The 12571-nt window shown below is 42.8% G+C and overlaps 1 protein-coding gene across 4 annotated transcripts in view; it reads right to left on the bottom strand.

Annotated features, from left to right (window-relative positions):
* LOC130276377 (neural-cadherin-like) overlaps positions 1–12571 on the bottom strand; it is a 161461-nt gene that overhangs the window by 33823 nt on the left and 115067 nt on the right. For all 4 annotated transcript variants that reach the window (XM_056525644.1, XM_056525645.1, XM_056525646.1 and 1 more), the window contains one exon: positions 10372–11983. In XM_056525644.1, the coding sequence (XP_056381619.1) occupies positions 10372–11983 (1612 nt within the window). The remainder of the gene's footprint in view (positions 1–10371; positions 11984–12571) is intronic.

Below are 12571 nucleotides of genomic sequence, written 5' to 3'. Positions count from 1 at the left end.
ATAATACTGCCACACATTGTACCCACTGAATATAATACTGCCACACACTGTACCCTCTGAATATAATACTGCCACACACTGTACCCACTGAATATAATACTGCCACACACTGTACCAACTGAATATAATACTGCCACACACTGTACCCACTGAATATAATACTGCCCACACACTGTACCCAATGAATATAATACTGCCACACACTGTACCCACTGAATAATACTGCCACACACTGTACCCAATGAATATAATACTGCCACAGACTGTAACCTCAGAATATAATACTGCCCACACACTGTACCCAATGAATATAATACTGCCACACACTGTACCCTCAGAATATAATACTGCCACACACTGTACCCTCTGAATATAATACTGCCACACACTGTACCCTCTGAATATAATACTGCCACACACTGTAACCTCTGAATATAATACTGCCACACACTGTACCCACTGAATATAATACTGCCACACACTGTACCCTCTGAATATAATACTGCCACACACTGTACCCACTGAATATAATACTGCCACACACTGTACCCTCTGAATATAATACTGCCACACACTGTACCCACTGAATATAATACTGCCACACACTGTACCCTCTGAATATAATACTGCCACACACTGTACCAACTGAATATAATACTGCCACACATTGTACCCACTGAATATAATACTGTCACACACTGTACCCTCTGAATATAATACTGCCACACACTGTACCCACTGAATATAATACTGCCACACACTGTACCAACTGAATATAATACTGCCACACACTGTACCCACTGAATATAATACTGCCCACACACTGTACCCAATGAATATAATACTGCCACACACTGTACCCACTGAATAATACTGCCACACACTGTACCCAATGAATATAATACTGCCACAGACTGTAACCTCAGAATATAATACTGCCCACACACTGTACCCAATGAATATAATACTGCCACACACTGTACCCTCAGAATATAATACTGCCACACACTGTACCCACTGAATATAATACTGCCACACACTGTACCCCAGAATATAATACTGCCACACACTGTACCCCTGAATATAATACTGCCCACACACTGTACCCTCAGAATATAATACTGCCACATACTGTACCCTCTGAATATAATACTACCACACACTGAACGCTCTAAATATCCCTCTGAATACAACACCGTGATGAATTGTGGCTAATGAAAACCGTACTACCCCAGAAATTCCTTATACTCTGTGCCCTTATATATAGTAGTAATGCCCCATCCTGTGCCCCCACATATAACTATGACCTGTCCTGTTCCCCCTCATAATAATAATGCCCTCTGTCCTGTGCTCCTACCATATAATGCCCCCTGTGCTGTGCCCCTCACATACAATGCCCCTGCAATGTTCCCCTCACATATAATGCCCCCCAATCCTTCTCCCTCAGGGGGCATTATAAGTGAGGGGAACATAACAGGGGGGCATTATAAGACAGGGCACACAACAGGCCCTCACTTATAATGCCCCTGTAATGTTCCCCTCACATATAATGCCCCCTGTCCTGCCCCTTCAGGGTGCATTATAAGTAAGGGGCACATAACAGGGGGCATTATAAGTTGAAGTACATTATATGTTAGCTGCCCAAGACAGGGGGGCATTATAAGTGAGGGGCCCAAGACAGGGGGGCATTATAAGTGAGGGCCTGTTGTGTGCCCCTCACTTATAATGCCCCCTGTCCTGCACCCTCAGGGGGCATTTTAAGTAAGGGGCACATAAAAGGAGGGCATTATAAATCAGAGCACATTATTTGTTAGCGGCACATGACAGGGGGCATTATAACTGAGGGGCACATGACAGGGGAGCATTATAAGTCAGGGGCACATGACAGGGGGACATTATAAGTGAGGGGCATGTGCCGGGGGGCATTATAAGTGAGGGGCACATGACAGGGGGCATTATAAGTGAGGGGCACATAACGGGGCCCTGTCAGTCTGCCAGAAGTGGCCATTCCATTGTCCCCCGCAGGAAGCTCCGTGCAGGGTTCAGCACTCCCTTCCAGCAGACTGCAGGGGCCCTGTTCGGGAGATTGTACAATCTATAACTTATCCCCTGTCTCGGCATCTAAATAGGCTGTAAGTAAATGAAAAATAGATGTTGGCAGCAGTGGGATAGATATGAGATAGGTAGATAGATATGAGATTTAATGTGGATAAGTGCAAGATAATGCACCTGGGGTGTAAAAACATTCAGGCAGAATATAGAATATTTGACACAATCCTGACCTCAGTATCTGAGGAAAGGGATTTAGGAGTAATTATTTCAGAAGACTTAAAGGTAGGAAGACAATGTAATAGAGCAGCAGGAAGCACTAGCAGAATGCTTGGATGTATCGGGAGAGGTATAAGCACTAGAAAGAGAAAAGTGCTCATGCCGCTTTACAGAATGGTGAGACCTCACTTGGAATATTGTGCACAGTACTGGATGCCGTATCTCCAAAAGGATATAGATACTCTAGAGAGAGTTCAGAGAAGAACTACTAAACTAGTACATAGATTGCAGGATAAAACTTACCAGGAAAGGTTAAAGAACCTTAACATGTATAGCTTGGAAGAAAGAAGAGACAGAGGGGATATGATATAAACTTTTAAATACATAAAGGGAATGAACATGGTAAAGGAGGAGAGCGTACTTAAAAGAAGAAAAACTATCACAAGAGGACATAGTTTTAAATTGGAGGGGCAAAGGTTTAAAAGTAATATCAGGAAGTATTACTTTTCTGAGAGAGTAGTGGATGCATGGAATAGCCTTCCTGCAGAAGTGGTCACTGCAAATACAGTGAAGGAGTTTAACCTGTTGGGGACGAAGGGCGTATGGATACGCCCTTGCGTCCTGGGAATTTCGGTCCCCGCCGCGCGCTGGGCGGGGACCGGACCGGGGTGACTGCTGATATCTATCAGCAGGCACCCCGTGCAAATGCCCAGGGGGGTCATTAGACCCCCCCCATGTCGGCGATCAGCGCAAATCGCAAGTGAATTCACACTTGTGATTTGCGATTTTGGGGGGCTTTTTCTCCTTTTACCCCTTATGAAAAGGAAAAGTTGGGGGTTACACCAGCCTGTTAGTGTAAAAAAAAAAATGTTTACACTAACATGCTGGTTTTGCCCCATACTTTTTATTTTCACAAGCAGTAAAAGGAAAAAAAGCCCCCCAAAATTAGTAATGCAATTTCTCCTGAGTACGGAAATACCCCATATGTGGGCGTAAAACGCTCTGCGAATGCACAACAAGGCTCAGGAGTGAGAGCGCACCATGTACATTTGAGGCCTAAATTGGTGATTTGCACAGGGGTGGCTGATTTTACAGTGGTTCTGACATAAACGCAAAAACATAAATACCCACATGTGAACCCATTTTGGGAACTACACCCCCCACGGAACGTAACAAGGGGTATAGTGAGCATGAACACCCCACAGGTGTTTGACAAATTTTCATTAAATTTGGATGGGAAAAAAAAATAATGTTTTCACTAAAATGCTGGTGTTACCCTACATTTTTCATTTTCACAAGGGAAAATAGGAAAAAAGCCCCCCAAAATTTGTAACCCCATTTCCTCTGAGTAAGAACATACCCCATATGTGGATGTACAGTGCTCGGCAGGCGCACTACATGCTCAGAAGAGAAGGAGCACCATTGGGATTTTGAAGAGAAAATGTGTCCGGAATTGAAGGCCACATGAGTTTACAAAGCCCCCATAGTTCCAGAACAATGGACCCCCCCACATGTGACCCCATTTTGGAAACTACACCCCTCCTGTAATGTAATAAGGGGTGCAGTGAGCATTTATGCCCAATATGTGTCTGACAGATTTTTGGAACAGTGGTCCGTGAAAATGAAAAATTGTATTTTTCATTTGCACAGTCCACTGTTCCAAAGATCTGTCAAACGCCAGTGGGGTGTAAATACTCACTGCACCCCTTATTAAATTCCGTGAGGGGTGTAGTTTCCAAAATGGGGTCACATGTGGGGGGGGTCCACTGTTCTGGCACCCCAGGGGGCTTTGTAAACGCACATGGCCCCTGACTACCATTCCAAACGAATTCTCTTTCCAAAAGCTCAATGGCGCTCCTCCTCTTCTGAGCATTGTATTTCACCCACAGAGCATTTTACGTCCTAACATGGGGTATTTCCATACTCAGAAGAGATGGGGTTACAAATTTTGGGGGGCATTCTCTCCCATAACCCTTTGTAAAAATGGTAAATTTGGGGAAGAAACTGCACTTTAGTGAAACATTTTTTTTTTCATTTACACATCCGATTTTAACGAAAAGTCGTCAAACACCTGCGCGGTGCTAAGGCTCACTGCCCCCCTTGTTACGTGCCTTGAGGGGTGTAGTTTCCAAAATGGTATGCCATGTGGGGTTTTCTGCTGTTCTGGCACATAGGGGCTTCCTAAATGTGACTTGCCCCCCAAAAACCATTTCAGCAAAATTTACTCTCCAAAATCCCATTGTTGCTCCTTCCATTCTGAGCCCTCTACTGCGCCGCCGAACACTTGACATACACATATGAGGTATTTCCTTACTCTTAATTTTTGGAGGCTTTTTCTCCTATTACCACTTGTAAAAAATTCAAAAACTGGGTCTACAAGAACATGCGAGTGTAAAAAATGAAGATTTTGAATTTTCTCCTTCACTTTGCTGCTATTCCTGTGAAACACCTAAAGGGTTAACAAACTTACTGAATATCATTTTGGATACTTTGAGGGGTGCAGTTTTTATAATTGGGTCATTTGTGGGGTATTTCTAATAGGAAGGCCCTTCCAATCCTCTTCAAACCTGAACTGGTCCCTGAAAAAATCCGATTTAAAAAATTTATGATGCAAATATAAAGTAGACATATTGTATTTGTGAATCAATATATAATTTATTTGGAATGTCTATTTTCCTTACAAGCAGAGAGCTTCAAAGTTAGAAAAATGCAACATTTTCAAATTTTTCATAAAATTTTGGAATTTTTCACCAAGAAATTATGCAAGTATCGACAAAATTTACCTCTACCATAAAGTAGAATATGTCACGAGAAAACTATCTTGGAATCAAATTTATAAGTAAAAGCATCCCAAAGTTATTAATGCTTAAAATGACAGTGGTCAGATTTGCAAAAAATGCTCCCGTCCTTAGGGTTATAATGGGCTCTGTCCCCAAGGGGTTAAACATGCATGGGATAAGCATAAGGCTATCCTTCATATAAGACAGGGCCAGGGACTATTGACAGGATTCAGATTATTGGGCAGACTATATGGGCAAATGGTTCTTTTCTGCCGACACATTCTATGTTTCTATGGTATACAGGGGGTAGATGGAAAAGCACTTACCAGAATTGGGTTGCACTCAGAGCACAACACCTAAGAAGGCATCTAAAATGAGATTGGGAGCCTGCAGCCTCAGCTTATCCGATATTAGCTTCGCTAGTCCGGTGGAAAGACGATTCAGTAAAGTAAACTTGAGCTGTTTCTGGGCGCTGGTTCACCAAAGTAGGAATTTGTTTGTTACCTGTAAGCACCTTACCTGAGGAAGGGTCTGTTCGGACCAGAAACGCGTTGTTTTAATGCAATAAAATACCTTTTGGACTTGTAACTGTGTCCAAATTCCTACTTTGGTGAACCAGCGCCCGGAAACAGCTCAAGTTTATTTTCCTGAATCGTTATGTAATTATATGACACTTTGCTATTTACATGCTGTAAAAATTCTCAACCTTTATGTGTTTTTAAAGTGATTGAAAAAACATCCGCTAGGTGGCTCTGTTCTGTTCCTTGCACAAGCCCAACAGTTCGTCTCCTACCGGCCTGGCAGGAGACCAAACTCAGGAAGTGTGTGCAGAGCGTGGCAAGGCACAGCTCTTGCAGGCTTCAGTGACGTCGTGCCTGCTGGGTAATGCCTACTTTCTCCTGCCAGGAGCTCACACAATGTGAGTAAAGGGGAAAGGTATGATACAGAGCTTTTTAAAGCTTGGAAAGTTTTTTTTAAGTGCAGGAGGGTGTTAGGAGTAGTTAGGGAATATAATATGACTTAGTTTAGAAAATATGGTTTGATGACAGGTACTTTTTAAGAGCTATGTGTGCAAGTCCCATAAAGAGTGAAAGGAGCAGAGGCTGAGCATGCAAGCTGCTGCTACATTTAGTTGGGGGACAACAGTCCACTGTTCTTGCGAACAGTGGGAATTTCAGTGATCAAACCCCCACTACTCAGCTAAGTAACCTATGGATAGGGGATAACTTCTTTAAAAACACTTTTAAGAACCAAATCCCAACTGGAGAATATGGATATATATATACAGTACTTGATTTCTGCCACACACAGTCTCTAAAGATCTAAAAATTAAAAGGCCCAAAATGAGTGTAAAAATGGCTAAAAAAACAGACCAAAAGTAATGAATTTTTTTGCCATTGTTGGGTCATAAACATACGTTTTCTGGTTCAAAAGAGATGACCCAAAATACCATGTTTGAGGATAGCCTTTTTCTGGGCAGAGAAGCAATTGTACAACTGACTGCCCATCACCTACCCCCATGTATCCTGTACTCATCAGTGAGAGATCCCAGGTAGCAAAGTGAATCATGCCCTCTGCAGTCTTAAGACAAATCATAATAAAAATTTGATGGTATCCCAACAAGTTGTCCCAAATGACAAATTTTTTGATGCAGCTTGTCCCCACTTGTATATCCTTACCAGTATAGCAAATAGAGTGATGATTTTTGATGGAGAACAGATAGCTACGACGTGATGACGTGATGACGAGGAAGGAGAGCGCCGGCATACACCGGTAAGGTCCCTCCCGATGTCCTGTAAGCACTAACCCGGCTATTCAGTCGGGCTGTTCGGGACCGCCGCGGTGAAATCGCGGCGGTCCCGAACAGCCCGACTGAACAGCCGGGTTAGTGTCACTTTCCCTTCAGATGCGGCGGTCAGCTTTGATTGCCGCGTCTGAAGGGTTAATACAGGGCATCACCGCGATCGGTGATGTCCTGTATTATCCGCGGGTCCCGGCCGTTGATGGCCGCAGGGACCGCAGCGATAGGGGTGTATTCGCCGTATAAGACGCACCAACTTTTTCCCCCCAGTGCGTCTTATACGGCGAAAAATACGGTAATTGTTTAAATAGGAGCCCTACCTGCCGGGGGTAATATCTATCTGGGGGCCTGTACACCTATTGGGAACCCCTACCTGATCATCAGGTAGGGCTCCCCAGTAGGTAGACAGGCCCCCAGATAGATATTACCGCCATCAGTGATGGGGATCATATCTATCTGTGGCCTCTATACCTACTTGGGAGCCCTACCTGATGGGGGTCATATATATCTGGGGGCCTGTCTATCTACTGGGGAGCCCTACCTGATGGGGGTCATATCTATCTGAGGGCCTGTCTACCTACTTGGGAGCCCTACCAGATGGGGGTCATATCTATATGGGGGCCTGTGTACCTACTGGGGAGCCCTACCTGATGGGGGTCATTTCTATCTGGGGGCCTCTCTGGGGGCATTATATGTGAGGGGTGCATGATGGGGGCATTATATGTGAGGAGCGCATGATGGGGGCATTATATGTGAGGGGCGCAGGATGGGGGCATTATATGTGAGGGGTGCATGCGTCCCAGCCTCTACCTCCAGTGGCCCCCAAATAATTTGAGTTTGAGACCCCTGCTCTATACCAACCTGCTTAGCTACTGAAGTATGAATATTGGAACCTGAAATGGGCTTGGAACACAAGACACCAAACACAGTGACTGTCACTGCCTGAGCCTAAAATATATATTTCCTGAATGTGAATGGTTCTATTTTGTCTCTTGTGTCTTGCATTTCTAAAAGCAAACACATTTGTGAGCTGACCTTTATTTTAGGAGTAACGTTGTCACCGTGCTGCGTTGGCGCTCTGTATAATCAACTGCAAGTACACGGTACAAAACTGCATAACATTACAGCAGTCTCCAGCTATTAGAGTAAGTATATATCCATCGAGCAGGGCTGACGTTCCAGGGGAGCAAAACATCAAGATTAATGGTTTCAGTAAATTAGAGAAATGAGCAAAAGGTTGACCGCTACATTTGAATGCCAATAAATGCAAAATAATGCATTTGGGACACAAAACTGGAGACAGAACACAGGATTAATGGCATTTTACTGACATGTAGAGCAACAGCCGGAGAGGAATGGGATGAGGGAGTCATTATTTTAGGTGATTTAAAAGGCAAGAAAAAACCCATATAATTTGAAATGCCAGGTGAATGTACGTTGTATGGAATGAGGAATTAAAGCGTCTGGTTGTATTCTAAAAGGAACCGAATGCTCATTGATTATGTTTTTTTTAATATATTTTAAACAAAAAATGTACAGGAGATATGAAACCAATTTATTCACTTCTTAAAATTCAAAGAAAGTTCTGGATAAATTCTGTTTCCATTTATACTGCTACCACTATCATTCATGATGGAAAAAATGGTGGCAGGCTTTTTATTCCATTGTTGACATCCATGTGCTGGTGGTGGTGGTGGTGGTAAGTGACGAGTTGGGCACAGCCAGTGCAAGACCGCTTTGTACATTTTTACTCATACTTATGACTTGGGTAGATGCAAGAACAAACCAATGCTTTTTTACACTGTTCTTCATTTTTTACCATCTTCTTTTATCCATAGACCTAAAAGGTCCTATGGACATAGCAATAACACACACAGAACCCTGTCATTGTATTTTTTACATACTGTGAGACAGTGACAGGAATGCTCACTGGGGATCGCTATGTTTTCCTGTCATACCTGTCGTATGTGGACACCAGGTTTCAGAATCTGTAAGTCTTTATTGAAATAGTCACAGGATACAAAATATCACAGAATACACCGCCGGTGTGTACTGTGATATTTTTTAACCTGTGACTACTTCAATAAAGACTTACAGCTTTTATTCGAGACTCTGATGCTGGACATCCATTTCTTCTATATTGTCTTCTTGCTCCGGACAGAGCAAGGGTCCTGGAGTAGGGATTGGAACTGCCCGAACCTCCTTTGTGTAGCCCACTAGGTTTCAGAAAGCGCATATCCCATCCAGGGAAAGCTGGGTGTTATTTGGGGAATCCAGGAAAAAGTTAAAAATTTTAAAAGAAAAAGTTGAAATCCCTGATGTGACTTAGTTTGCTAGGGAAATTGTTCTGTTATTGGGCCCAGATTTTTATGGAATTAAAGACAGATAAGGTAGTGGGGTATTTTGTCCTCTTCTTGGGCCAGTCCAGATTTTCAGGTTGGCCCAAGTCAACACAGATGCTGTGGTTAATTAATACTTTTACAAAAGATGTAACAAAGTCTGCACTAGGAAGCAGTGAGGAACCTTTGATGAGAGTAGGAGTCCTGAGGTAGGTAGCCTCAAAAAGGGGGCATTTACCTTGTGTGAGTAACAACTTTTTGTGACTGCTTAGTTGGGTGGCTGGTAGTAAGTCATCTGGTCAGATTTTGTGTAGTTAGCACTAGGCAAGCAGGATTTATTTAGTATTTGTTTGTGCCTAAAGTTAAAGGCTGCAGTTGTATGGCTACTGAAAAATAAAAACAGTAGGAGCCATATTTAAATGTTACTTCTATGGGTGCCTTATTATGGATCTAGAATACAGTCATATACATAAACCAGGAAATCTGACAAACATTTTGGGAAGATTTGAATGTGTAAATGTAAAAGTGAATCTTGATATTCTCCATCCCCCTAGTGGGGCTTTTTTTTTTTTTTACCTCAATGTAAACATGAAATCGTCTTTATATCACTGTTAGGCTAGTTGCTTACAATAATTTCTGCTTTAGTCCTGCTTGTATGTATATTTTAAGGGCTTTCTAGGACTTTCTGATTGATAGCCTATGCCCTAGGCTAAAAGTATCTGATCGATGAGGTGCCAATACCCCAATGATTAGCTGTTTGCTAAAGTCACAGTGCCCAGATGTAGACAGTAAACAGCCGGAAGCGCACAGCTCTGACCATAGTGTAGCGGCCATGCCAAGTTATTGCAGCTCAGCTTCCATCAATCACAATGTCCCAGAAAACCCCTTTAAGCCAATGTGAATAAGCAGAACTGCAATGTAAGGCTGTTTTGAAAATCTTTTCATTATGGTATTTCTCTGTGTTGGTTCCAGCAGCAGCCTGAGCCTGTGATGAGACAATAGGTGAATAATAAATTACCTAAGACTCCATCAGACAATACAACTAAGCTGGATGCACTGACTATGTGATTTTCCCCATCATTTTTTGATAAACTACTGCAATAAAACAAGTAAAATATGCAACAGATATATAGCATAATGTGATTATCAGGGAGAATGGCATGCAATTTCATACTTCTCTTACCTCCATGGAAATAAATGTAGACTTCTTTGTGTCCAGCTTGGTGGCCATGATCATTCTCGTCACCAATGGTTATGGTCAGTGTATTCGTAGAACTCATTGGTGGCTGTCCACCATCTGTAATAATCACATGGAGATAAAACTCTTTTTCCTGCTCTCTATCAAACACTCTCTGAGTCTGGATTGAGGCTGTGTTATCACCATGATCAATCAACATGAAGTTAGTAGAATTTTGCTGGTCGGCTGGGAGAGAGAAACGAAAGGGTGGACCATTCTCTGGTGAGTCTAGGTCAACAGCATGCAATAAATATGAAGTGTCATTCAATCGTAAAGTCCGAGGATAGGCAACATTTTCCCTAACTACCGGCAGGTATGTGCCATCAAATAGTGGGCCATTATCATTTACATCCAACAGGTTGAAAAGAACAGTCATTGTTCCAGTTTGTGCTGGGGAACCTTCATCCGTAGCCAAAATGACAAGACTGTATGTATTTAGGACTTCCCTGTCCAGTGGTCTTGATACCATTATACAGCCATTAAGGTCAACAACAAAATCCTCGTAAATATCAGAGTCTGGTGCAATACTGTAAATAATTTGCCCATTTTTACCAGAATCAGCATCAGTTGCCATGATGTTGGCAATGATGGTGCCAACTGTTATGTTTTCATAAAAAGAATCTACCTTCATCTGTGATTGACTAAAGACTGGGGGGTTATCATTTACATCTTGTAGCTCTATTATGCAGTGTGAGAAGCTGGCAAAGTCTTTATCTTCTACTTTAATGGTCAGGTTGAACCAACACTCTTGAGCATTCTCATAATCTAAGCTTTTCTTGAGTTTAATTTCTGCCTTGTGGTTATTTCTTGGGTTTTCAATGGAAAATTTTTGATCCGGATCACCTTCAGTGATGCTAAAGATTAGCAAAGCATTTTCACCAATATCTTCATCAACTGCAAAGACCTGGAGGATGCCTGAATTAACTTCAGTGGTCTCTAAAATGGCAGCATGAAAAGTTTCTTGAGTGAATTTTGGTTCATGGTCATTGGTGTCTAAAATTGTAATGGTAGCTGTAGCAGTGGAGGACAAACCACCGCCATCTTTAACTTCAACCAGAATTAAGAAAGAATCATTGCTTTCCCTATCAAGCTTCCCCTTGGATGTGTAAATAGTTCCAGTATTTTGGTTTATATTAAACATTTCAAGGCCTAATACATCTAGTGGATTTGACAGTATGGAGTAGGTCAAAATAGCATTTAGGCCATCATTTTTATCATCTAAGTCTATGGCAGACATCTCCATAATTGAATTATTTGGTGGTGCATTTTCGTGCACAGTAGCATTACATGTATTAAAGGAACAGATGAACTGGGGAGTGTTGTCGTTTATATCCTGCACATAAATTATGACATCTGTGAATCCAGTGAGTCCATCACCTTCATCATCCGTGGCCAGTACCATAAATCTCCATATAGCATGTTCCTCACGGTCCAGTGGCTGTATAGCAAAGATACTTCCCGTCTTCTCATCAATGGTAAATATGTTCTCAGCACCGCTTCCATGTAGAGAATACTTCAAACCTCCAGGTTGATCATAATCTGGATCAGTGGCTGAAACCTGATAAAATGTTGATAAAAAGTGTTTAAGGATAATATGCTCTCTACCTGAGACCACACTGGTACAAAAATGGTCTCTTAAAGGACAACTGCAGCGCTAGCAAATTAGGGCCCAAATGTAATAATAACACAAGCTATATAAGTTTCTAAATGGGATCCATTACCTGACTGGTCCCGTTTCTCCGCTATGCCGCCATCGGAAGTCATCTCCTGGTCCCCTAACACGCATAGCGTCGACCTATTATTCTCTATGGAGCTGCCATCTTGGTCGACGCTACGACACAAATGCCCATAATGCGCCGTAGGATTGCTTCACTCCCCCTACAAAGTTTTCCGAAGCTAGAGCGGGGAGGAGCGGGAAGGAGCGAGGGCAGAGGCCGAGATCGCAAGTCTGCAGGACATAAGCCTCGCCCCTTGGGTTCGGAAATCTCACTTCACACCCCCCGCTCTTACATTACACAAGAAGCAGGGGGAGAGCGGGGACGTATACAGCTCTGTACACAGCTCCATACACAGCTTCATCCCCCGCACACAGCTCGGTACACAGCTCCATCCCTTGTACATAGCTCCATCCCCCTGCTCTGTCTAC

The sequence above is a fragment of the Hyla sarda genome, chromosome 6 (assembly GCF_029499605.1).
Source record: "Hyla sarda isolate aHylSar1 chromosome 6, aHylSar1.hap1, whole genome shotgun sequence".
Taxonomy (NCBI): Eukaryota; Metazoa; Chordata; class Amphibia; order Anura; family Hylidae; genus Hyla; species Hyla sarda.
This window is presented reverse-complemented; position numbering and strand designations above follow the sequence as displayed.